This window comes from Salmo salar, chromosome ssa02 (assembly GCF_905237065.1).
Source record: "Salmo salar chromosome ssa02, Ssal_v3.1, whole genome shotgun sequence".
In the NCBI taxonomy this organism is placed as follows: domain Eukaryota; kingdom Metazoa; phylum Chordata; class Actinopteri; order Salmoniformes; family Salmonidae; genus Salmo; species Salmo salar.
The window spans coordinates 7,342,225-7,370,013 of NC_059443.1; the positions used below are offsets into that span (position 1 = coordinate 7,342,225).

The window sequence follows — 27,789 nt, forward strand, 5'->3', positions numbered from 1 at the left end:
TTGATTATTCCATGGATACAGATCGTAGTCGAGACCGAGACGCTGCCCCGGCTCGCACCCCCTCCGGCAGCCGGGAACGTGACAAGGAGAGGGACAGGGAACGAGATCGAGAAAGAGAACGGGACAGGGAGCGTGACCGGGAACGTGACCGAGAAAGGGACAGGGATTGGGAGAGAGACCGGGAGAGAGACAGAGAGAGAGACTGGGACAGAGACTCTGAGAAGACACCCCGCAGCACAGAGAGACGGAGGAGGCGTGCCTCCACCTCCCCACCACCCTCAGCATACGAGAGGAGCAGCAGGCGACATGAGGACCGGTAGGACTGGCTGGAACACCAACATGCTCATATAGACTGACTAGCTATGGATGATCACGTCCTATGACTGTATGACTGAATGACTTTCTGAATCATTCTACAATACTTCAACGGTTTTAGAAACAAAACTCTTGATGACTTTAGGCTCCTTTTCAAATTGTACCCTTTTCCCAAAAGTAGTGTACTGAATAGGGTCCCACAGGGCTCTGGTCAAAAGTAGTGTACTGAATAGGGTCCCATAGGGCTCTGGTTAAAAGTAGTGTACTGAATAGGGTCCCATAGGGCTCTGGTTAAAAGTAGTGTACTGAATAGGGTCCCATAGGGCTCTGGTTAAAAGTAGTGTACTGAATAGGGTCCCATAGGGCTCTGGTTAAAAGTAGTGTACTGAATAGGGTCCCATAGGGCTCTGGTTAAAAGTAGTGTACTGAATAGGGTCCCATAGGGCTCTGGTTAAAAGTAGTGTACTGAATAGGGTCCCATAGGGCTCTGGTTAAAAGTAGTGTACTGAATAGGGTCCCATAGGGCTCTGGTTAAAAGTAGTGTACTGAATAGGGTCCCATAGGGCTCTGGTTAAAAGTAGTGTACTGAATAGGGTCCCACAGGGCTCTGGTCAAAAGTAGTGTACTGAATAGGGTCCCACAGGGCTCTGGTTAAAAGTAGTGTACTGAATAGGGTCCCATAGGGCTCTGGTTAAAAGTAGTGTACTGAATAGGGTCCCATAGGGCTCTGGTCAAAAGTAGTGTACTGAATAGGGTCCCATAGGGCTCTGGTCAAAAGTAGTGTACTGAATAGGGTTCCATAGGGCTCTGGTTAAAAGTAGTGTACTGAATAGGGTTCCACAGGGCTCTGGTTAAAAGTAGTGTACTGAATAGGGTCCCACAGGGCTCTGGTTAAAAGTAGTGTACTGAATAGGGTCCCATAGGGCTCTGGTTAAAAGTAGTGTACTGAATAGGGTCCCATAGGGCTCTGGTTAAAAGTAGTGTACTGAATAGGGTCCCATAGGGCTCTGGTTAAAAGTAGTGTACTGAATAGGGTCCCACAGGGCTCTGGTCAAAAGTAGTGTACTGAATAGGGTCCCACAGGGCTCTGGTTAAAAGTAGTGTACTGAATAGGGTCCCATAGGGCTCTGGTTAAAAGTAGTGTACTGAATAGGGCTCTGGTCAAAAGTAGTGTACTGAATAGGGTCCCATAGGGCTCTGGTCAAAAGTAGTGTACTGAATAGGGTTCCACAGGGCTCTGGTTAAAAGTAGTGTACTGAATAGGGTTCCACAGGGCTCTGGTTAAAAGTAGTGTACTGAATAGGGTTCCACAGGGCTCTGGTTAAAAGTAGTGTACTGAATAGGGTCCCATAGGGCTCTGGTTAAAAGTAGTGTACTGAATAGGGTCCCATAGGGCTCTGGTTAAAAGTAGTGTACTGAATAGGGTCCCATAGGGCTCTGGTTAAAAGTAGTGTACTGAATAGGGTCCCATAGGGCTCTGGTTAAAAGTAGTGTACTGAATAGGGTTCCACAGGGCTCTGGTTAAAAGTAGTGTACTGAATAGGGTCCCACAGGGCTCTGGTCAAAAGTAGTGCACTATATTGTTGACTTGTAGAAATGTCTGTTGTGTTGATCTCTGTAGACAGTAGTATTGACTGTGTGTTTCTAGGTTTGACCTGTTGATCTCTGTAGACAGTAGTATTGACTGTGTGTTTCTAGGTTTGACCTGTTGATCTCTGTAGACAGTAGTATTGACTGTGTGTTTCTAGGTGTGACCTGTTGATCTCTGTAGACAGTAGTATTGACGGTGTGTTTCTAGGTGTGACCTGTTGATCTCTGTAGACAGTAGTATTGACTGTGTGTTTCTAGGTGTGACCTGTTGATCTCTGTAGACAGTAGTATTGACTGTGTGTTTCTAGGTTTGACCTGTTGATCTCTGTAGACAGTAGTATTGACTGTGTGTTTCTAGGTGTGACCTGTTGATCTCTGTAGACAGTAGTATTGACTGTGTGTTTCTAGGTTTGACCTGTTGATCTCTGTAGACAGTAGTATTGACTGTGTGTTTCTAGGTTTGACCTGTTGATCTCTGTAGACAGTAGTATTGACTGTGTGTTTCTAGGTGTGACCTGTTGATCTCTGTAGACAGTAGTATTGACTGTGTGTTTCTAGGTTTGACCTGTTGATCTCTGTAGACAGTAGTATTGACTGTGTGTTTCTAGGTGTGACCTGTTGATCTCTGTAGACAGTAGTATTGACTGTGTGTTTCTAGGTGTGACCTGTTGATCTCTGTAGACAGTAGTATTGACTGTGTGTTTCTAGGTGTGACCTGTTGATCTCTGTAGACAGTAGTATTGACTGTGTGTTTCTAGGTTTGACCTGTTGATCTCTGTAGACAGTAGTATTGACTGTGTGTTTCTAGGTTTGACCTGTTGATCTCTGTAGACAGTAGTATTGACTGTGTGTTTCTAGGTGTGACCTGTTGATCCTGTAGACAGTAGTATTGACTGTGTGTTTCTAGGTTTGACCTGTTGATCTCTGTAGACAGTAGTATTGACTGTGTGTTTCTAGGTGTGACCTGTTGATCTCTGTAGACAGTAGTATTGACTGTGTGTTTCTAGGTGTGACCTGTTGATCTCTGTAGACAGTAGTATTGACTGTGTGTTTCTAGGTTTGACCTGTTGATCCTGTAGACAGTAGTATTGACTGTGTGTTTCTAGGTGTGACCTGTTGATCTCTGTAGACAGTAGTATTGACTGTGTGTTTCTAGGTGTGACCTGTTGATCTCTGTAGACAGTAGTATTGACTGTGTGTTTCTAGGTTTGACCTGTTGATCTCTGTAGACAGTAGTATTGACTGTGTGTTTCTAGGTGTGACCTGTTGATCTCTGTAGACAGTAGTATTGACTGTGTGTTTCTAGGTGTGACCTGTTGATCTCTGTAGACAGTAGTATTGACTGTGTGTTTCTAGGTTTGACCTGTTGATCTCTGTAGACAGTAGTATTGACTGTGTGTTTCTAGGTGTGACCTGTTGATCTCTGTAGACAGTAGTATTGACTGTGTGTTTCTAGGTTTGACCTGTTGATCTCTGTAGACAGTAGTATTGACTGTGTGTTTCTAGGTGTGACCTGTTGATCTCTGTAGACAGTAGTATTGACTGTGTGTTTCTAGGTTTGACCTGGCTAACAGCAGTAAGAAGACCCGTTCCATCACCAAGGAACGCACCAAGCTGTCCACAGAGGAGCGCAGGAAGCTGTTTGAACAGGAGGTGGCCCAGCGCGAGGTCCAGAAACAACAACAACAGTTACAACAACATCAACAACAACAGCGGCAGCAGCAGCTCCAGACTCTAGCCTACGATGCAGCCCTGACCTACACTACCAGCCCAGCTGGCTTCATCCACTACCCCCCCGGCTACCCCCTCCAGACCTACGTGGACCCCGTCAACCCCAACGCAGGCAAGGTGCTGCTGCCTACCCCTCCCGTGGAGCCCCTGGTCCCAGCCACCCTGGTCTTGGAGCAGACCCCTCCCCAGGCTCTGATCACCGAGCTGGGCATGACCTCTCCCTCCTCTACCTCCCAGCCCCCTCCAGTCTCCAACCTCTCCAGCATCTCCCAACACATCCACCAACCCACTACGCCTCTGGAGCTCCACCACGGCACCACCCAGCAGTATGCCCAGCAGCCCAGCGTGGCAGGCCAGGACCCGGGTGTAGGCGTCCTGTCAGTGCCTGCTGTGTCTGCGCCGCCTCAGGTGCTTCAATTTTATATTCCTCATCATTTTAATGGATTTTTATTTTATTGTAAAGTGACTTTCGATGTTTTGAAAAGCGCTCGAAATAACATTATTATTCAGGGCTCCAGAGTGCTACCATTTGGTCTCGTTTTACAACCCTTTGACTTGGCTGTGCAAGTAAACATTTTTAATTGGCTGCATCAGTGCAAGTTACAAATTCCATCTGGTCCCCTAACTCCAAACGTCCTATATTTGTTTGTAATTGTTGTAGGTGTCGGCGGGCCAGGGGAGTTACACCACACTGTGGGACCCTACCACCCAGCAGGCTGTGACAGTACAGACCCAGGTAGCACCACAGTACCAGGTTGTCCCAGCACCACCTCCCACCCAGACAGCCATCTACTACCAGGGTCAGCCCTGTCAGACCATCTACAGTATCCCCACTGCCTATCCACAGGCTAACACACCTGTCCTGCAGGTAGGCACACACACTGCCCAGTGTCCTGAACAGTCAACACATAGAGGCTTTCAAGCAACGCATGAAAAAAGACCTGTTTCATGACTAGATCAGAAGGTTTCTCTCTGAGTAGCTGTGTGATCTCTGTGTGTCTGTCAACCCTGTTCTGGCCAGGCCTACGCTGATCCGGCTGCCAGCTACCTCCACGGTCAGCCGGTGTACACCGGTCATCAGCAAGGAGTGGTGGTTCAGCAGGGGGTACGGTCACTACCATCGTCACCTCACAGACTGTCCAGCAGGTAAGGCCTCCAGCCAGACCCAGACGCATCAACACTGATCAAATAGATGCATTAATCGTTGTAAATATTTGTCTGTTAAAACATCACACAAAGTCAATGACTTTCAGACTAGTTGCAGACTCACAAAGGTCGACATGTTGCTCATCCTCTGTTGTCCATCATCCGTCTGGATGTCTGGCTGTACCCTTCTCCAAGCTACCACAAGGGGGAGGCAGTGTACCAACGTGATAGTAGTCTTGTCCAGCAGTTTCATACTATGTTTTCTATCATGATGAAGGCCTCATAAACAGTTGTTTTCTAACCACTAGAGGAGACTTCCTGTCTTTTCACCTGCCTCTTTTCCTCTGTCCAGGAGATGCCCAACGCTCTGTTAGTCCCCAACAGTATGATAGACCTGCCCCCTCCCTCTCCTCCCAAACCCAAAACCATCGTCCTGCCCCCCAGCTGGAAGGTAGCACGGGACGGAGAGGGAAAGATCTACTATTATCACGTCATCACCAGGTAGGCTGCCGGTCTCTCTCTGTCTGCCTGCCTGCTGGTCTCTGCCGGTCTCTCTCTGCCTGCCTGCCTGTCTCTGCTGGTCTCTCTCTGCCTGCCTGCCTGTCTCTGCCTGTCTCTGCTGGTCTCTCTCTGTCTGCCTGCCTGTCTCTGCTGGTCTCTCTCTGTCTGCCTGCCTGTGTCTGCCTGTCTCTGCCGGTCTCTCTCTGCCTGCCTGCCTGTCTCTGCTGGTCTCTCTCTGTCTGCCTGCCTGTCTCTGCTGGTCTCTCTCTGTCTGCCTGCCTGTCTCTGCTGGTCTCTGCCGGTCTCTCTCTGCCTGCCTGCCTGTCTCTGCCTGTCTCTGCTGGTCTCTCTCTGTCTACCTGCCTGTCTCTGCTGGTCTCTCTCTGTCTGCCTGCCTGTCTCTGCCTGTCTCTGCCGGTCTCTCTCTGTCTGACTGCCTGTCTCTGCCGGTCTCTCTCTGTCTGACTGCCTGTCTCTGCCTGCCTCTGCCGGTCTCTCTCTGTCTGACTGCCTGCCTGCCTGTGTCTGTCTGTCTCGTACTGTCTGCTTTTGTGACTGTGTGTGTATCTGTCAGCTTGTCGGTCTGACTGCACATGTCTGACTGACTCTGTGTCTGGCTGCGTTTGTCTGCCTGGAATTGTGTGTCTTACTGTGTATCTAACCCCACCCTCCTACAGGCAGACTCAGTGGGATCCTCCCAGCAGCTGGGACGGGGCCAGTGAAGACTCTCACAGCTTAGACCACGAGGCTGAGATGGACCTGGGGACGCCCACCTACGACGAGAACCCCTCCAAGGTGACCTTTAACCCTGAAAACACACAGGCCAAGGCCTTTCAAATGCATCCTTCCTTCCTTGATATAATCACTAGCTAGGTTTCCATCCAATTGGTGACAGATTCCATCCAATTGGTGACGAATATTCTAAAATCTGCATAAAAACCATAGTGTATTTTCCCTCCAGAGATGTTTCCATCAAATTGACTTGTTGCAGATGAAAGGCTGTGTGTGATGACAGTGCACATGAACTACTTTTTGCGGTTTAAATTCAAGTTAAATGGGTTTCCGTCACATTTTCAACTCCACTCAGGGTTTTCTCTGGGTATTTATTGGAAAGGAGCATCAAGCTCATCACCTTGTTCTTTCACCACCCTGTGAAGTTCATCATTTATTTCATCTGTAGCCTATTAAACTGCAGGCCTTCCTGACCAGTCGTAGTGGGAGGACCACACATGTCATCGCGTGACTCAAGTTTACTTCCATATGATGGTTATTTTATCAATATTTGAGCATAAAAGCGTTTCTGATGACATTTCTCGCATAATTCATTTTCCAGACACAAAAAGATCTCACCTTGTCTAGAGTATTTTGTTTTGTCGACACATTTACCGTGTTCTGTTTCCATCAGGCCTGTCATGACAAGTACTTTACTCCTATAAGAAGGTTGGATGGAAACGTGGACACTGATCTGTATGTTAGTTGATAGATGAAAACATGGCTTCCTTCCGTCTCATTACTTTCACCAATCTGACTGGTAGATCAGTGATTTTCCTCAAGGACGGAAAGGTGGGTGGTTATTAAGGTATTTGAATATGGCCCAAATCTCATGACTCATGGTTGAATCAGATTCACACAGGACTCTAGTCAAATGTAGTGCACTGTCCAGGGACTAGGGTGTCATTTGTCCACGGGACTATGGTCATACATGGTCAGTAGAGTTCCATACAGTCTTTAGGTTGGAGCCCCTAGTGGTGTGAGTCTAGGAGTACCAACCCTGCTATAATATCCATTATATTGCCTTGTGGTTTTTGGACGCAAGAGTTTTTCTAAAAGATGATGGCGTGAAAACAGATCTACTCTAACTCATCTGTGCAAAAGCAAAATATTTTAGCTTGGTTTGCTTCCCAGAATGTTTGTGCTTGCATGTGAAACATGATGATGATGCTGGTGTTCCTCCCATCGGTTAATTGAAGCTGTTGCTAAAGGATTATTTTCAGCTGTGGTTCTTCTCCTGGGAGAGAGAATCACCCCCCTGAAGGGCCTCTAGTCTACAGTGTCAGACAGGGGCTACATCCTCAAATGGCACCCTATTCCCTACATAGTGCACCACTACCTTATGCGTCCTGGTCTAAAGTAGTGCACTACATAGGGGCAAGGGTTCCATTTGGGATGCAGACAGACACTATAACGCTAGCTGTAGATACAGTGGATCACATCTTAAGAGCTTCATCAACATCTGAAGGTAAGGGTGAGCTAGGTTTAGGAGCTGTTAGATCAACCCACATCTTCATCAACATCTGAAGGTAAGGGTGAGCTAGGTTTAGGAGCTGTTAGATCAACCCACATCTTCATCAACATCTGAAGGTAAGGGTGAGCTAGGTTTAGGAGCTGTTAGATCAACCCACATCTTCATCAACATCTGAAGGTAAGGGTGAGCTAGGTTTAGGAGCTGTTAGATCAACCCACATCTTCATCAACATCTGAAGGTAAGGGTGAGCTAGGTTTAGGAGCTGTTAAATCAACCCACATCTTCATCAACATCTGAAGGTAAGGGTGAGCTAGGTTTAGGAGCTGTTAGATCAACCCACATCTTCATCAACATCTGAAGGTAAGGGTGAGCTAGGTTTAGGAGCTGTTAAAACAACCCACATCTTCATCAACATCTGAAGGTAAGGGTGAGCTAGGTTTAGGAGCTGTTAGAACAACCCACATCTTCATCAACATCTGAAGGTAAGGGTGAGCTAGGTTTAGGAGCTGTTAAATCAACCCACATCTTCATCAACATCTGAAGGTAAGGGTGAGCTAGGTTTAGGAGCTGTTAGATCAACCCACATCTTCATCAACATCTGAAGGTAAGGGTGAGCTAGGTTTAGGAGCTGTTAGATCAACCCACATCTTCATCAACATCTGAAGGTAAGGGTGAGCTAGGTTTAGGAGCTGTTAAAACAACCCACATCTTCATCAACATCTGAAGGTAAGGGTGAGCTAGGTTTAGGAGCTGTTAGATCAACCCACATCTTCATCAACATCTGAAGGTAAGGGTGAGCTAGGTTTAGGAGCTGTTAGATCAACCCACATCTTCATCAACATCTGAAGGTAAGGGTGAGCTAGGTTTAGGAGCTGTTAAATCAACCCACATCTTCATCAACATCTGAAGGTAAGGGTGAGCTAGGTTTAGGAGCTGTTAAAACAACCCACATCTTCATCAACATCTGAAGGTAAGGGTGAGCTAGGTTTAGGAGCTGTTAAATCAACCCACATCTTCATCAACATCTGAAGGTAAGGGTGAGCTAGGTTTAGGAGCTGTTAGATCAACCCACATCTTCATCAACATCTGAAGGTAAGGGTGAGCTAGGTTTAGGAGCTGTTAAATCAACCCACATCTTCATCAACATCTGAAGGTAAGGGTGAGCTAGGTTTAGGAGCTGTTAGATCAACCCACATCTTCATCAACATCTGAAGGTAAGGGTGAGCTAGGTTTAGGAGCTGTTAAAACAACCCACATCTTCATCAACATCTGAAGGTAAGGGTGAGCTAGGTTTAGGAGCTGTTAGATCAACCCACATCTTCATCAACATCTGAAGGTAAGGGTGAGCTAGGTTTAGGAGCTGTTAGATCAACCCACATCTTCATCAACATCTGAAGGTAAGAGTGAGCTAGGTTTAGGAGCTGTTAGATCAACCCACATCTTCATCAACATCTGAAGGTAAGGGTGAGCTAGGTTTAGGAGCTGTTAGAACAACCCACATCTTCATCAACATCTGAAGGTAAGGGTGAGCTAGGTTTAGGAGCTGTTAGATCAACCCACATCTTCATCAACATCTGAAGGTAAGGGTGAGCTAGGTTTAGGAGCTGTTAGATCAACCCACATCTTCATCAACATCTGAAGGTAAGGGTGAGCTAGGTTTAGGAGCTGTTAGATCAACCCACATCTTCATCAACATCTGAAGGTAAGGGTGAGCTAGGTTTAGGAGCTGTTAGATCAACCCACATCTTCATCAACATCTGAAGGTAAGGGTGAGCTAGGTTTAGGAGCTGTTAGATCAACCCACATCTTCATCAACATCTGAAGGTAAGAGTGAGCTAGGTTTAGGAGCTGTTAGATCAACCCACATCTTCATCAACATCTGAAGGTAAGGGTGAGCTAGGTTTAGGAGCTGTTAGATCAACCCACATCTTCATCAACATCTGAAGGTAAGGGTGAGCTAGGTTTAGGAGCTGTTAAATCAACCCACATCTTCATCAACATCTGAAGGTAAGAGTGAGCTAGGTTTAGGAGGTACAAGATCCAACCCACATATCATTTCTGCTCCGCTCTGCATGCATTATTTGGTGTTTTACGTTGTACACAGAGGATATTTTTTTCAGAATTCTGCATGTGGAGTCTCAATTTGGTATTCGTCCCATTTTGTGAATTCTTGGCTGGTGAGCGGACCCCAGACCTCACAACCATAATGAGCAATGGTTTGATTCAAGTATTTTTTTTTAGCCAGATCCTAATTGGTGGGTCAAATGTTATGTTCCTTTTGATGGCATCGAAGGCCCTTCTTGCCTTGTCTCTCAGATCGTTCACAGCTTTGTGGAAGTTACCCGTGGTGCTGATGTTTAGGCCGAGGTATGTATAGTTGTTTTGTGTGCTCTAGGACAACGGTGTCTAGATGGAATTTGTATTTGTGGTTCTGGTGACTGGACCTTTTTTGGAACACCATTATTTTTGTCTTACTGAGATTTACTGTCAGGGCCCAGGTCTGACAGTATCTGTGCAGAAGATCTAGGTGCTGCTGTAGGCCCTCCTTGGTTGGGGACAGAAGGACCAGATCATCAGCAAACAGACGTTTGACTTCAGATTCTAGTAGGGCGAGGCCGGGTGCTGCAGAGTGTTCTAGTGCCCTCGCCATTCGTTGATGTATATGTTGAAGAGGGTGGGGCTTAAACTGCATCCCTGTCTCAGCCCCCGGCCCTGTGGAAAGAAATGTGCGTTTTGTCAATTTTATCACACTTGTTTTGTGTACATGGATTTTCTAATGTCGTATGTTTTTCCCCCCAACACCACTTTCCATCAATTTGTATTGTAGACCCTCATGACAAATTGAGCCGAAGGCTTTTTTGAAATCAACAAAGCATGAGAAGACTGCCTTTGTTTTGGTTTGATTGTCAGTTAGGGTGTGCGGGATGAATATGTGGTCTGTCATACGGTAATTTGGTAAAAGCCAATATGACATTTCCTCACTACATTGTTTTCACTGAGGAAATGTACAAGTCTGCTGTTAATGATAATGCAGACGATTTTCCCAAGGTTGTTGTTGACGCTTATCAGTTGGAATTTGTGGTCTGTATATTTGATCATTTAATTTAGGATACTGCCAACTCCACAGGCCTTTTTGGGTTGGAGGGTTTGTATTTTGTCCTGTAGTTCATTCAAGGTAGTTGGAGAATCCAGTGGGTTCTGGTAGTCTTTAATAGTTGATTCTAACATTTGTATTTGATCATGTATATGTTTTTGCTCTTCTTTGTTATAGAGCCAAAAGATTGGAGAAGTGGTTTATCCACACATCTCCACTTCGGATAGATAGCTCTTCGTGTTGTTTCTTTAGTATTTTCCCATTTTCCCAGTAGTGGTTAGAGTCTATGGATTCTTCAATTACATTGAGCTGATTTCTGACGTGCTGTTCCTTCTTTTTCCGTAGTGTATTTCTGTATTGTTTTAGTGATTCACCATAGTGAAGTCGTAGGCTCAGGTTTTCTGGGTCTCTATGTTTTTGGTTGGATAGATTTCTCAATTTCTTTCTTTAGGTTTTTGCTTTCTTCATCAAACCATTTGTCATTGTTGTTCATTTTCTTAGGTTGTTTTGACATTTTAGATTTGATAGGGAAGCTGAGAAAACCTAAACAGTATTTTTACTGCCAAGTTTACATCTTCACTATTACGTTTTGTCCAGGAAGTTGTCTAACAGGGATTGAATTTGCCTAATTGTTTTTTTGGTTAGGTTTCCACACTACTTTCCTTCCATCTATAGCATTTCTTAATATTATTCAGTTCCTTTGGCTTTGATGCTTCATGATTTGAGTATTGCTCTGTTCAAGTAGACTGTAATTTTGCTGTGATCTGATAGGGGTGTCAGTGGGCTGACTGAACGCTCTGAGAGAATGTGGGTTGAGGTCAGTGATAAAGTAGTCTACAGTACTACTGCCAAGAGATGAGCTGTAGGTGTACCTACCGTAGGAGTCCCCTCAAAGCCTACCATTGACTGTGTATATACCCAACGTGTGACAGAGCTGCAGGAGTTGACCCGTTTTTGTTGGTTTTATTGTTGTAGTTGTGCCTAGGGGGTTATATGGATGGGGGAGGGAATGCTGTCACTTCCAGGTAGGTGTTTGTTGCCACAAATTAGTACATGTCCCTGGGCCTGGAAATGATTGATTTCCCCCTCCAGGATGGAGAAGCTGTCTTCATTAAAGTATGGGTATTCTAGTGGTAGCACACAGTAGGACATTTTTCTCTGTTTAGTTCATGTCCTTTTGAATTTCTAGCCAAACGTAAAATGTTCCTGTTTTGATTAATTTAATAGAGTGAGTTAGGTCTGCTCTATACCAAATTAGCAAAGCCCCTGAGACCCTTCCCTGTTTCACACCTGGTATTTTGGTGGATGGGACTACCAGCTCTCTGTAACCTAGAGGGTAACCACTGCGTCCATCTCTATACCTTGTTTCTTGTAGGATGACAATGTCTGTATTTCTTTAGTGAAGTCTGGGTTCCTGCTCTTTAGGCCAAAGGCAGATGACTTCAGGCCTTGGACATTCCAGGATGAGATGGTGAAGGCTTTGTGTTCCATAAAGTGTCCAATGTTGTTAGTCGTGTGGTTTGGCATCAGACCAGTAAGTGTGATCAGAGCCTGCTGAGCATCTGGTACATGCCATTGGCTTGGGCTAGTGTAAGAGTGGGGGTTGGGCCTGTTAGCCTGGGTGTATGTGTGACTTTCATGTTGAGGCCCTCTTTGTGGGAGTGGGGGACATGGGGTGGGCAGGAGGGTCATAGGTCTGATCTGAGGGTGCCTATATGGGGTGTAGGCATGGTTATGTATTTCTCTCTTGCGCTCACTCTCTCGCTCTCTCTCTCTATCGCTCTCTCTTTTCTGTCATTTGTTTTCCCTCTTCTTTGATCGTAATGGAAACCAGGTTTGTGGTTTCTTGGTTTAGCGTCTACGTACTGGGCCCTTTTGTCTCTGAGCGGAAATGTTTTCAGATGTGTGTCTGAGAGGGAGAGACCCTTTCTTTATGATGGGATGTCTCCATCGCTCTCTTTCTTTACGATGGGATGTCTCCATCTCTCTCTTTCTTTACGATGGGATGTCTCCATCTCTCTCTTTCTTTACGATGGGATGTCTCCATCTCTCTCTTTCTTTACGATGGGATGTCTCATCTCTCTCTTTCTTTACGATGGGATGTCTCCATCTCTCTCTTTCTTTATGATGGGATGTCTCCATCTCTCTCTTTCTTTACGATGGGATGTCTCATCTCTCTCTTTCTTTACGATGGGATGTCTCCATCTCTCTCTTTCTTTATGATGGGATGTCTCCATCTCTCTCTTTCTTTACGATGGGATGTCTCATCTCTCTCTTTCTTTACGATGGGATGTCTCCATCTCTCTCTTTCTTTATGATGGGATGTCTCCATCTCTCTCTTTCTTTATGATGGGATGTCTCCATCTCTCTCTTTCTTTATGATGGGATGTCTCCATCTCTCTCTTTCTTTACGATGGGATGTCTCCATCTCTCTCTTTCTTTATGATGGGATGTCTCCATCTCTCTCTTTCTTTACGATGGGATGTCTCATCTCTCTTTCTTTACGATGGGATGTCTCATCTCTCGCTTTCTTTACGATGGGATGTCTCATCTCTCTCTTTCTTTACGATGGGATGTCTCATCTCTCTCTTTCTTTACGATGGGATGTCTCCATCTCTCTCTTTCTTTACGATGGGATGTCTCATCTCTCTCTTTCTTTATGATGGGATGTCTCATCTCTCTCTTTCTTTATGATGGGATGTCTCCATCTCTCTCTTTCTTTATGATGGGATGTCGCTCTCTTTCTTTCTTTACGATGGGATGTCTCCATCTCTCTCTTTCTTTACGATGGGATGTCTCCATCTCTCTCTTTCTTTATGATGGGATGTCGCTCTCTTTCTTTCTTTACGATGGGATGTCTCCATCTCTCTCTTTCTTTACGATGGGATGTCTCCATCTCTCTCTTTCTTTACGATGGGATGTCTCCATCTCTCTCTTTCTTTATGATGGGATGTCGCTCTCTTTCTTTCTTTACGATGGGATGTCTCCATCTCTCTCTTTCTTTACGATGGGATGTCTCATCTCTCTCTTTCTTTACTGATGGGATGTCGCCTCTCTCTCTTTCTTTACGATGGGATGTCTCCATCTCTCTCTTTCTTTACGATGGGATGTCTCCATCTCTCTCTTTCTTTACGATGGGATGTCTCCATCTCTCTCTTTCTTTACGATGGGATGTCTCCATCTCTCTCTTTCTTTACGATGGGATGTCTCATCTCTCTCTTTCTTTACGATGGGATGTCTCCATCTCTCTCTTTCTTTATGATGGGATGTCTCATCTCTCTCTTTCTTTACGATGGGATGTCTCCATCTCTCTCTTTCTTTACGATGGGATGTCTCCATCTCTCTCTTTCTTTACGATGGGATGTCTCATCTCTCTCTTTCTTTACGATGGGATGTCTCCATCTCTCTCTTTCTTTATGATGGGATGTCTCCATCTCTCTCTTTCTTTATGATGGGATGTCTCCATCTCTCTCTTTCTTTATGATGGGATGTCTCCATCTCTCTCTTTCTTTACGATGGGATGTCTCCATCTCTCTCTTTCTTTATGATGGGATGTCTCCATCTCTCTCTTTCTTTACGATGGGATGTCTCATCTCTCTTTCTTTACGATGGGATGTCTCATCTCTCGCTTTCTTTACGATGGGATGTCTCATCTCTCTCTTTCTTTACGATGGGATGTCTCATCTCTCTCTTTCTTTACGATGGGATGTCTCCATCTCTCTCTTTCTTTACGATGGGATGTCTCATCTCTCTCTTTCTTTACGATGGGATGTCTCATCTCTCTCTTTCTTTATGATGGGATGTCTCCATCTCTCTCTTTCTTTATGATGGGATGTCGCTCTCTTTCTTTCTTTACGATGGGATGTCTCCATCTCTCTCTTTCTTTACGATGGGATGTCTCCATCTCTCTCTTTCTTTATGATGGGATGTCGCTCTCTTTCTTTCTTTACGATGGGATGTCTCCATCTCTCTCTTTCTTTACGATGGGATGTCTCCATCTCTCTCTTTCTTTACGATGGGATGTCTCCGTCTCTCTCTTTCTTTACGATGGGATGTCGCTCTCTTTCTTTCTTTACGATGGGATGTCTCCATCTCTCTCTTTCTTTACGATGGGATGTCGCATCTCTCTCTTTCTTTATGATGGGATGTCGCTCTCTTTCTTTCTTTACGATGGGATGTCTCCATCTCTCTCTTTCTTTACGATGGGATGTCTCCATCTCTCTCTTTCTTTACGATGGGATGTCTCATCTCTCTCTTTATGATGGGATGTCGCTCTCTTTCTTTCTTTACGATGGGATGTCGCTCTCTTTCTTTCTTTACGATGGGATGTCGCTCTCTTTCTTTCTTTACGATGAGATGACGCTCTCTTTCTTTACGATGGGATGACGCTCTCTTTCTTTCTTTACGATGGGATGTCGCTCTCTTTCTTTCTTTACGATGGGATGTCGCGCTCTTTCTTTCTTTACGATGGGATGTCGCTCTCTTTCTTTCTTTACGATGGGATGTCTCTTTCTTTACGATGGGATGTCGCTCTCTTTCTTTACGATGGGACGTCGCTCTCTTTCTTTACGATGGGACGTCGCTCTCTCTTTCTTTACGATGGGATGTCTCCGTCTCTCTCTTTCTTTACGATGGGATGTCGCTCTCTTTCTTTACGATGGGATGTCGCTCTTTCTTTACGATGGGATGTCGCTCTCTTTCTTTCTTTACGATGGGATGACGCTCTCTTTCTTTACGATGGGATGACGCTCTCTTTCTTTACGATGGGATGACGCTCTCTTTCTTTCTTTACGATGGGATGACGCTCTCTTTCTTTACGATGGGACGACGCTCTCTTTCTTTCTTTACGATGGGACGACGCTCTTTCTTTCTTTACGATGGGACGTCGCTTTCTTTCTTTACGATGGGACGTCGCTTTCTTTCTTTACGATGGGACGTCGCTCTTTCTTTACGATGGGACGTCGCTCTTTCTTTACGATGGGACGTCGCTCTTTCTTTACGATGGGACGTCGCTCTTTCTTTACGATGAGATGACGCTCTCTTTCTTTACGATGGGATGACGCTCTCTTTCTTTCTTTACGATGGGACGACGCTCTCTTTCTTTCTTTACGATGGGATGACGCTCTCTTTCTTTCTTTACGATGGGACGACGCTCTCTTTCTTTCTTTACGATGGGACGTCGCTCTTTCTTTACGATGGGACGTCGCTCTTTCTTTACGATGGGATGTGTCTTTCTTTCTTTACGATGGGATGTCTCCATCTCTCTCTTTTTTTGATGGGATGTCTCTCTCTTTACGATGGAACGTCTCTTTCTTTACGATGGGATGTCTCTCTCTTTACGATGGGATGTCTCTTTCTTTCTTTACGATGGGATGACGCTCTCTTTCTTTCTTTCTTTACGATGGGATGACGCTTTCTTTCTTTCTTTACGATGGGATGACGCTCTCTTTCTTTCTTTACGATGGGATGACGCTCTCTTTCTTTCTTTACGATGGGCCGACGCTCTCTTTCTTTCTTTACGATGGGACGACGCTCTCTTTCTTTCTTTACGATGGGACGACGCTCTCTCTTTCTTTACGATGGGACGTCGCTCTCTTTCTTTCTTTACGATGGGACGTCGCTCTCTTTCTTTACGATGGGACGTCGCTCTTTCTTTACGATGGGATGTGTCTTTCTTTCTTTACGATGGGATGTCTCCATCTCTCTCTTTCTTTGATGGGATGTCTCTCTCTCTTTACGATGGGATGTCTCTTTCTTTCTTTACGATGGGATGTCTCTCTCTTTCTTTACGATGGGATGTCTCTCTCTTTCTTTACGATGGGATGTCTCTATTTCTCTTCTTTTTTTATGATGGGATGTCGTTGGCCAATAAAAGCAATGAGCTCAAGGACTGTTTCCAACATGTCTTGATAGTGGTGTCTCTGTCCCTCTCTCTGTCTCTACTGGCCAGGACCTGAAATGATAACCACTGAGTTTCTGACACCACTTAAATGTTATTTTCCCTAGCTCTGTTGATCCCTGATAATAATTTGGCGTTTTGATTAGAGGGCTTTGCATCCCACCTGGAAAAGAATCTATGTTAAACACTGGCTCATCAAGTGTTCTCTTGTCAGTCTGAATGCTTCTCCCTGGTACGCTCTGTGGGCACACCACCCCTCAGGAAGCACGGAGGAGAGCTGTGTGTGAATCCATTGTGGTTCCTTTTGATCCTCACCACCTTGGTTTGGGGCATGGGGGGGCATCAACTGTCTACTGCCTGTCTCTGGGGGGGGAATCAACTGTCTACTGCCTGTCTCTGGGGGGGAATCAACTGTCTACTGCCTGTCTCTGGGGAGGGGGAATCGACTGTCTACTGCCTGTCTCTGGGGAGGGGGAATCAACTGTCCACTGCCTGTCTCTGGGGAGGGGGAATCAACTGTCTACTGCCTGTCTCTGGGGGGGAGGAAGAATCAACTGTCTACTGCCTGTCTCTGGGGGGGGGGAATCAACTGTCTACTGCCTGTCTCTGGGGGGCGGAATCAACTGTCTACTGCCTGTCTCTGGGGGGGGGAATCAACTGTCTACTGCCTGTCTCTGGGGGGGAATCAACTGTCTACTGCCTGTCTCTGGGGGGGGGAATCAACTGTCTACTGCCTGTCTCTGGGGGGGGGAATCAACCGTCTACTGCCTGTCTCTGGGGGGGGAATCAACTGTCTACTGCCTGTCTCTGGGGGGGCATCAACTGTCTACTGCCTGTCTCTGGGGGGCATCAACTGTCTACTGCCTGTCTCTGGGGGGGCATCAACCGTCTACTGCCTGTCTCTGGGGGGGGGCATCAACTGTCTACTGCCTGTCTCTGGGGGGGGCATCAACTGTCTACTGCCTGTCTCTGGGGGGGCATCAACCGTCTACTGCCTGTCTCTGGGGGGGCATCAACTGTCTACTGCCTGTCTCGGGGGGGCATCAACTGTCTACTGCCTGTCTCGGGGGGGCATCAACTGTCTACTGCCTGTCTCTGGGGGGCATCAACTGTCTACTCCTGTCTCTGGGGGGGGGCATCAACTGTCTACTGCCTGTCTCTGGGGGGGCATCAACTGTCTACCTGTCTCTGGGGGGGGCATCAACTGTCTACTGCCTGTCTCTGGGGGGGGCATCAACTGTCTACTGCCTGTCTCTGGGGGGGCATCAACTGTCTACTGCCTGTCTCTGGGGGGGGCATCAACTGTCTACCTGTCTCTGGGGGGGGCATCAACTGTCTACTGCCTGTCTCTGGGGGGGCATCAACTGTCTACCTGTCTCTGGGGGGGGCATCAACTGTCTACTGCCTGTCTCTGGGGGGGGCATCAACTGTCTACTGCCTGTCTCGGGGGGGCATCAACTGTCTACTGCCTGTCTCTGGGGGGCATCAACTGTCTACCTGTCTCTGGGGGGCATCAACTGTCTACTGCCTGTCTCTGGGGGGGCATCAACTGTCTACCTGTCTCTGGGGGGGCATCAACTGTCTACTGCCTGTCTCTGGGGGGGCATCAACTGTCTACTGCCTGTCTCTGGGGGGGCATCAACTGTCTACTGCCTGTCTCTGGGGGGGCATCAACTGTCTACCCTGTCTCTGGGGGGGGCATCAACTGTCTACTGCCTGTCTCTGGGGGGGCATCAACTGTCTACCCTGTCTCTGGGGGGGCATCAACTGTCTACTGCCTGTCTCTGGGGGGGCATCAACTGTCTACTCTGTCTCTGGGGGGGCATCAACTGTCTACTGCCTGTCTCTGGGGGGGGCATCAACTGTCTACTGCCTGTCTCTGGGGGGGCATCAACTGTCTACTGCCTGTCTCTGGGGGGGCATCAACTGTCTACCTGTCTCTGGGGGGGGCATCAACTGTCTACTGCCTGTCTCTGGGGGGGCATCAACTGTCTACTCTGTCTCTGGGGGGGGCATCAACTGTCTACTGCCTGTCTCTGGGGGGGGGGGCATCAACTGTCTACTGCCTGTCTCTGGGGGGGCATCAACTGTCTACTGCCTGTCTCTGGGGGGGGCATCAACTGTCTACTGCCTGTCTCTGGGGGGGGCATCAACTGTCTACTGCCTGTCTCTGGGGGGGGCATCAACTGTCTACTGCCTGTCTCTGGGGGGGGCATCAACTGTCTACTGCCTGTCTCTGGGGGGGGGCATCAACTGTCTACTGCCTGTCTCTGGGGGGGCATCAACTGTCTACTCCTGTCTCTGGGGGGGGGCATCAACTGTCTACTGCCTGTCTCTGGGGGGGAGCATCAACTGTCTACCTGTCTCTGGGGGGGCATCAACTGTCTACTGCCTGTCTCTGGGGGGGGGGCATCAACTGTCTACTGCCTGTCTCTGGGGGGGCATCAACTGTCTACCTGTCTCTGGGGGGGCATCAACTGTCTACTGCCTGTCTCTGGGGGGGCATCAACTGTCTACTGCCTGTCTCTGGGGGGGGCATCAACTGTCTACCCTGTCTCTGGGGGGGCCATCAACTGTCTACTGCCTGTCTCTGGGGGGGGCATCAACTGTCTACTGCCTGTCTCTGGGGGGGGGCATCAACTGTCTACCTGTCTCTGGGGGGGGCATCAACCGTCTACTGCCTGTCTCTGGGGGGGGGGCATCAACTGTCTACTGCCTGTCTCTGGGGGGGGAGGCATCAACTGTCTACTGCCTGTCTCTGGGGCTGAGGGAGGGAGGGTACTGTTAGCCGGAGAGGGAGCCCAGCCTTCATCCTGGCAGGATATCCCTGCTTTGTGTGGCTCCCTCCTTTCCTGTTGGAGGGGGCTGGTGACCAGGTGTGGCCTGCCTGCCTTCCCCACTGGCCTTGAAGTCCAGGGCCTCAGCCCAACACCTGCCATGTTTCATCCATGGCCTCCATGGTGTGGCTGATACAGCCTCACTTCCTTTGATCTGGGCCTTTTAGCTCCAAGAAATGGCTGCCGCCTGCTGCTGTCTGCCACAGCTGAGAAAATGACAGTAGCTATAACCCAGACAGACTGCTAGCCGACCGTTGAATCCACGGCCGAACCAAGCTAGTCAAACCAAACGTGACTGTTCTATAGACTGACATGTTCCCTGACCTCTCTCGTGTGTGTGTGTGTGTGTGTGTGTGTGTTTTTCCACAGTTCTCTACTAAGACAGCAGAGGCAGACACATCCAGTGAGCTGGCCAAGAGGAGCAAGGAGACGTTCCGGAAAGAGGTGAGTCAACGTCCATATCTGTCTTCCTGTGATTCCTCCTCAACTACACATGGCCAACAGTATGTGGATATCTTGCTCATCGAACATCTCATTCCAAAATCATGGGCATTAATATGGAGTCGTCCCCCCCCTTTGCTGCTATAACAGCCTCCACTCTTCTGGGAAGTCTTTCCACTAGATGTTGGAATATTCCTGCGGGGACTTGCGTCCATTCAGCCAAGAGCATTAGTGAGGTCGGCACTGATGTTGGGTGTTTAGGCCTGGCTCACAGTTGGCGTTACAATTCATCCCAAAGGTGTTGGATGGGGTTGAGGTCAGAGCTCTGTGCAGGCCAGTCAAGTTCTTCCACACCGATTTCGACAAACCATTTCTGTATGGACCTCACTTTGTGCACGGGGGCATTGTCGTGCTGAAACAGGAAAGGGCCTTCCCCAAACTGTTGCCACAAAGTTGGAAACACAGAATCATCTAGAATGTCATTGCATGCTATAGTGTTAAGATTTCCCTTCACTGGAACTAAGAGACCTAGCCCAAACCATGAAAAACAGCCCCAGACTATTATTCCTCCTCCACCATACTTTACAGTTGGCATTATGCATTGGGTGGGACAGGTAGTGTTCTCCTGGCATCCGCCAAACACAGATTCTTCTGTCAGACTGCCAGATGGTGAATTGTGATTCATCACTCCAAGTGACGCTTGGCCTTGCACATGGTGAACTTACACGGAACCCAAACCGGCTGCGCATGCGCCATCGTGCACACATTTATTTTGTCCCCCCCCACACCAAACACGATCACGACACCCAGGTTAAAATATCAAAACAAACTCTGAACCAATTACATTAATTTGGGTACAGGTCGAAAAGCATTAAACATTTATGGCAATTTAGCTAGTTAGCTTGCACTTGCTAGCTAATTTGTCCTATTTAGCTAGCTTGCTGTTGCTAGCTAATTTGTCCTGTGATATAAACATTGAGTTGTTATTTTACCTGAAATGCACAAGGTCCTCTACTCCGACAATTAATCCACACATAAAACAATCAACCGAATAGTTTCTAGTCATCTCTCCTCCTTCCAGGCTTTTTCATCTTTGAACTTACATGGTGATTGGCATCTAAACTTTCATAGTATTACTACACCGACCGGCAACACAGTTAGTCTTTCAGTCACCCACGTGGGCATAACCAATGAGGAGATGGCACGTGGGTACCTGCTTCTATAAACCAATGAGGAGATGGGAGAGGCAGGACTTGCAGCGCGATCTGCGTCAGAAATAGAACTGATTTCTATTTTATCCCATGGTAACGCAGACGTTCGTTGGTGCGCACGAGCAGTGTGGGTGCAATAATTGAATAACATAGATTTCTACATTTATTTTGCAACGCTCGCGCACGCGATACGAGCGGAGCAGTCGGCCTATTAGGCTTGTGTGCAGCTGCTCGGCCATGGAAACCCATTTCATGAAGCTCCCGATGAACAGTTCTTGTGCTGACGTTGTTTCCAGAGGCAGTTTGGAAGTAAGTAGTGAGTGTTGCAACAGTGGACAGACATTTTTACGTGCTTCAGCACTCGGCTGTCCCGTTCTGTGAGCTTGTGTGGCCTACCACTTCGCAGCTGAACCTAGATGTTTCCACTTTACAATAATAACAGCACGGGGAAGCTCTAGCAGGGCAGAAATTTGACGAACTGACTTGTTGGAAAGATGGCATCCTATGACGGTGCCACCTTGAAAGTCACTGAGATCTTCAGTACGGCCATTCTACTGACAATGCTTGTCTATGGAGATTGCATGGCAGTGTGCTCAATTTTTATACACCTGTCAGCATCGGGGTGTGGCTGAAATAGCCAAATCCACTAATTTGAAGGGTCCACATACTTTTGGCCAGTGTATGTATTTTGTCAGGCACCTTGGCGGAGAAGGGCCAAGGTGCCTCCCTCCTGAGCTTCTCAAATGCGTTTTGAGAAGGATGCAAAGAGAGAGAATGTGAGGAATAAAGGAAAGATGCATTGAGAAACAGCCTCAATGTCCTATTTACTTGTGTTCTACATGTCTTTAAATGTGTATTCTATATATCTATCTATCTTTTATTTATTTTTATTTAATATATATATATAGTCAGAAGTCAGAAGTTTGGACACACCTGCTCATCCAAGGGTTTTTCTTTATTTTTACTAATGCCAAGAGTGTGCAAAGCTGTCAAGGCAAAGGGTGGCTCCTTTTGAAGAACCTTTGAAATATAAATTTTATTTAACACTTTTTTGGGGGGGTTACTACATGATTCCAAATGTGTTTATTTAATAGTTTTATGTCTTCACTATTATTCTACAATGTAGAAAATAGTAAAAATAAAAAAAAACTAGAATGAGTAGGTGTGTCTAAACTTTTGACTGGTACTGTACATGCATGCATTTGGAAAGTATTCAGACCCCTTTTTCCACATTTTGTTAGGTTACAGCCTACAGCCATTTTGTTAGGTTACAGCCTACAGCCATTTTGTTAGGTTACAGCCTACAGCCATTTTGTTAGGTTACAGCCTACAGCCATTTTGTTAGGTTACAGCCTACAGCCATTTTGTTAGGTTACAGCCTACAGCCATTTTGTTAGGTTACAGCCTACAGCCATTTTGTTTAAATGGCCTTTCTTTCATTAACACTTGCACTAGTCTTACTAGCTCGCTCTGACATTGAGAAAAACATTTACTTACCAGGGTTGGATATTAACGGTTGTCCACTTGCCCCGGGGCAAGTAAAAACTAAGTTGGACAAGCGGATTATACACTGAGTGTACAAAACATTAGGAACCCCCTGCTCTTTCCATCAAGTTTCCCATGTGTATCAAGAATGGTTCACCACCTAAAGGATATCCAGCCAACTTGACACAACTGTGGGAAGCATTGGAGTCAACATGGGCCAGCATCCCTGTGGAACGCTTTCCACACCTTTAAGTTGTCTGAATGGACAAGTTTAAAAAAGAACAATCTCAAACAATTAGTCTACTCCGATCAGAAAGGGATGGAAGGTGTCCTCAGGATGCGATGTTTTACTCTCTGTCCTACCGGTCTCTGCAGAGCTTATCAGAGTATAATTATAGTAGGCCTGCGTTGACGGGCACAAACACTCTTTCAATTCTGTATTTGCGATAGATTTTATTTTTTTTAGATCAAAGCCGCGTTTGCATATTTGACAAGTGGCTAAAAAAGTTCCAAGTTAATGTCAAGCCCATCTTACTGAGATATGTGGTTGTCCCACCTAGCTATGTTAAGATGAATGCACTTGTAAGTGGCTCTGGATAAGAGTGTCTGCTAAATTACTGAAATGTAATGAATGTCATCTCTACATGATCGATTTGACCTCTTATTTCCTGTGTTTAGATGTCCCAGTTCATTGTGACCTGCTTGAATCCGTTCCGGAAACCAGACTGCAAACTGGGACGCATTGTCAACACTGAGGATTTCAAACACCTTGCCAGAAAGGTAGGGGGGGTGGAAAGCAATCATTTGTATTTTATTGTCTCAAACCATGCAAAACATGAACCTCTCCCAACAGTCAGAGTATTGAATTAATGTCCTGGATAGCAATTAACTTGAAAGGATAAAGGTATTCCCCTTCACATCTCACTGATGCTCTTCCCCCAGACCAGAACTAAACGCCTGAACCTTCAGCTCCCACTGCTTCTAGTTGTTTCCCAAATGGCACCCTATTCAAAAGTAGTGCACTATGTATTGGAAATGGTGCCATTTGGGAGATTCTCAGTCAATGTTCAGCCAGCATTTTTTTTTTCAAAGGGCAGAAAGCACTGTTTTTTTCCCCTCAAGTAGTTTTGAGTGTTCCTCTGGGTTGACAACCACAACTCGGTGGGGACTTGTTTAAATGGAGAGCCATTTGGACACACCACTTCTCTTGAGCACATGGTCACAATAAACAAAAGAGAGGCCAAGTAAACTGGCATGTTCAAAATTTTATTTAATACCGTGCAGAACAAACCCTTAAAGCAGAACCTCTTAAACTAGACGCTAGCTAACGTTTTGGATTGACTCGTTTTATATAGAGGGCTGAGATTTTTGGGATGCAGCCCTGGCATTTGACTGTCTACATTTTAGGAGGAGAACAAAGCTCATGAAATGGATCAGTCAGAATGAAAGCCTCATCTCTTCACAGTGTGACCTATTCTTCCTTTTGATGGAGCTAGTTTCACTTTTGTTGTTGCAGGGTTGTAAAATTCCCATAACTTTCCAGGTTTTCCAGAAATCATGTTTGGAAGATTCACGGAATCAGGACGGAATTAGCAGAATCCTCAAACCAGGATTCTAGAAAACTTGGGAATTATGGGAAAGTTACCCATTAGCGATTTTGCAATCCGATGTTGTTGTCAGGAGAAACATCTAACTTCCTTTTCTTCTGTCCTTTTCTCCCCCTTTCTATTCCTCCAGCTAACTCACGGCGTGATGAACAAGGAGCTGAAGTCCTGCAAGAACCCAGAGGACCTGGAGTGCAACGAAAACGTCAAGCACAAGACCAAGGAGTACATCAAGAAATACATGCAGAAGTTTGGCAACATCTACCGGCCCAAAGAGGACACTGAGCTGGACTAACACTGCTGACTGGAGGAACAGAACGGGGATCAAGACTTGAAAATATGATTAGGCTACAGTTGTTTGGGGCCCACAATCGGTGAAAGGAGACACACTGAAACCCAGTTTAAAGTCAAGTCACGCTGGGAAACTGAACTGTGGAGGTGGGATCGCTCCAGACACATATTTATGAGGAGGACATGTTTATGTTGACTAAGACTGTGTCTTAAACTGATGCCTTGAAGGCTTGCCGCCGCGCCCACTGACTAGTGGGAGGGGACTAGTGGGAGGGGGGCGAGAATCATGACGAGGAGGGAGGTGTCTCCCAAGGGGCGGAGGCTCCAGGTGAAGTGTCCACAGAGAAGTGTGCGACACCTAGGCTGCGTCTCAACTAGCACCCTATTCTCTATGTGCCCTATGTAGGGAATAGGGTGCTGTTTGGCACTCAGACCCAGAGAGGGGTGCTACATTAACCTATAGTGTCACTATTATGTTAGCTTTCTACATTTTTTTCCAGTTTAACTTTCTTACCTAACTAACAATGTTTTCAAATCTTATTTACATATTCTCTTTAGAACTCTTCCTCCCTTGTCTGAAAAGGATTCATGAAAGACTTGGACATAACATCATTTTAAATGGCTCTTCAATGTTTTTCCACTGTTGGGATGTTGCTGTATGAAGTCCAGCAGTGGTAATTAACTGGTCAAAATGGAACAGTGTAAAGAAAGACAAAATCTCTGTTTTTCCATATGACTGGCTTTCCTCTGGTGCGCCCGCCTGCCACACCCCCCAAGCCAGCCATTGACTTGATTAGGGTATCTGGTGCTGCTTTTAGGTGGGCTGTGATAGTCCAAGCTTTCTACTCTCCAAGCCCTCCCTGCCTTCAGACCACAATCCTCCGGAGCCTCTGTTATATGAATGCTTGATGGAGGCTGGGTTCGGTTCGGATGGAGGCTGGGTTGGGTTGGGTTCGGATGGAGGCTGAGTTCGGTTCGGATGGAGGCTGGGTTCTGTTGGGATGGAGACTGGGTTCTGTTGGGGTGGAGGCTGGGTTTTGTTGGGGTGGAGGCTGGGTTTAGTTGGGGTGGAGGCTCGGTTCGGTTCTATCGTTCTGACTGAATTCCTCCATGGCTGCTTACCAAATAGCACCCTATTTCCTATATAGAGCACTACTTTAGACCAGAGCCCATAGGGGAATCCTAGCGTGCACTACTTTAGACGAGAGCTCTATGTAGGGAATAGTGTTCATTTGGGACATAGTCCATGTTCCAATGCTCCCTCCCTGAGTAAATCTTTTTATTTTATTTTTTACAAAAATTGAAGAATGAACTTTATTATGGAGCTTGTTCTCTTCAGTCGGCCTACTTGTCTGACTGTATCAAGTAGTGGGTTGGACGGACGGACGGACGGACGGGGCCTTCAAGAGGACTTAGTGGTGAATAAGGAACAGCAGGGGATGGGGAAACTGATTGATGTTTTTGTCTTTAATTAACTTGTACTATGAAGTGAACAGGATTTGGATGCTATCAGACACACATGATGCTTGTGTGTCAGTCAGTCTGTACCTCGTTCTGTTTCAACCCCCCCCCCCTCCACAATGGAGTGTAGCGTTGTAATTTTAACTCTATTTCACCTTGTCTTTCTCTTTTTTTACTATTATAATTCCTTTAGACGGGCATCACAGAGTGTGCTGTCGTCTTGTTGCTACACAAGCTGTTTTACTCCTTAGTCTCCGGGGTAACAAGGTTTGTGTCCTGTCGTCAGGGTTACCGGGTCGTTGATCATTTGGGTAACTCTCACACCACCATTTAAATTGCATTAAAACCATGTTCAAACACACACATGTATTATAGTGCTTCATATGTGAATATATTGAGAAATAGTTTGAGCATGTTTAGGTAAGCACAGTCTTTGTAAAAGGATGGACTGTTGGTCCGTGATACACCTGGCTATTGCCAGGTTATAAGTATACCAAACACAGGTGAATGAAGGGGGGAGGGTCGAAGTGACTTCCTGTGTAAGCTGAAGCCAGGATTCCAGCCATTCACAGCCTCTTGTTCGTTTGATTTTGGTGGTGGGGGTTGCAGCATTTTTCTGTTTTGTTTATGAGACAGATTTATTTTTATTTTTTTGGTATGTACAAAATGAGTTTCACCCCAACTCTACTGTAAGTACTGTGCAAGCACATTGTCATACTGAGTGTACAAACATTTTAAAAGAAAAATAAAGTTTTTGTAAAAATGTGTATTCCATTTTCACCTTGCACACTATTGAAACATTTCTAGAGAGTTTACCCAGAACCAAATGAGAAGTACCTGCATACCACCCAATCCCCGTTTCCACTGTTTATGTACTTACCCCTTCAATACAGGATGCTGGCTACATCCCAAATGGCACCCTGTTCCCTATTTAGTGCACTACTTTTGACAAGATGTAGATGCCCTGTTTACTGATTTGAAATTTGTATGCTGAACAAAAATATAAATGCCACATGCAACCATTTCTAATATTTTACTTAGTTACAGTTCATATGATGAAATCAGTTCATTAGGTGCCAATCTATGGCTTTACATGACTGGGAATACAGATATGTATCTGTTACAGTGGCGGTCAGTGCACTATGAGGGAGCACTTTTCTTTTTCATGAGCATGACCTTATTTCTATTACAGCATATTGGATGACTGTCATTTATATTCCATTCGCCCAGTTCAATGTAACGTCGATGGGTTTAGGCTACTACATGATAGTCAAATGTTCTCTATACCCATCATGAGGTTGCTACAACCTAGCCAATGAATGAAAGTTTCCAACGTAGGCGCACACAGGTCGAGATACAAATGTAAGATGACAGTGACACATTCAATACTGCCTTGCACACTCTTGCCTGCATCTAGCTGATCTAGGGTGTAGTCATTAGTCCAACAGTTGCAAACGAGAGTTTCTATTGGACAAATTAATGGAATTTGTATCCCTGTTTCGTTTGCTTTCCTTTAAGAACCGTTTTTCAACAGAAGAGGCGGAATGAATACACTACTGATCACGCATAAACACAGTTCAGTGTCAGAGCAGCCACGTATTCCCTCAACCTTTTCCCTTCGTTTGTGTGACCAGGCGAAAATACCTTTCTAAACCAAACCGTGTCATAACCGCCACACACAGCCTACATCGTTGTCCCCGTATTAGCTAAAGTAATGTCCTAGTCAACAGCTAATAGAACTAATGCCTTAGTAAACCCGCTACAATCATGTAGTAACGTTAGGGTGTATAGTCAGTAAGCAGTTACACCGCCGTCCAGTGGCAATAACTTAATACAACTAAAAGCTTACCTTGACTTGGAAGAGATGTTGTGTTGGGTAGTCATAGCCAGCTAGCTAACATAGCATCCCTCTGTTCGAGCAGGGTGTTTTGAATAGGC

At 46.2% G+C, this 27,789-nt stretch overlaps 1 protein-coding gene across 1 annotated transcript in view; it reads left to right on the plus strand.

Annotated features, from left to right (window-relative positions):
* The window catches only part of LOC106593288 (histone-lysine N-methyltransferase SETD2), a 55,090-nt gene extending 28,472 nt beyond the window's left edge, over window positions 1-26,618 (plus strand). The window contains 10 exon segments of the mRNA XM_045696960.1: window positions 22-316; window positions 3,462-4,044; window positions 4,298-4,504; window positions 4,658-4,736; window positions 4,739-4,782; window positions 5,135-5,283; window positions 5,961-6,078; window positions 19,728-19,802; window positions 23,174-23,275; window positions 24,233-26,618. Of these exon segments, the coding sequence (XP_045552916.1) occupies window positions 22-316; window positions 3,462-4,044; window positions 4,298-4,504; window positions 4,658-4,736; window positions 4,739-4,782; window positions 5,135-5,283; window positions 5,961-6,078; window positions 19,728-19,802; window positions 23,174-23,275; window positions 24,233-24,394 (1,814 nt within the window). The 3' untranslated portion in view covers window positions 24,395-26,618.
* The last annotated feature ends 1,171 nt before the right edge of the window (window positions 26,619-27,789 follow it).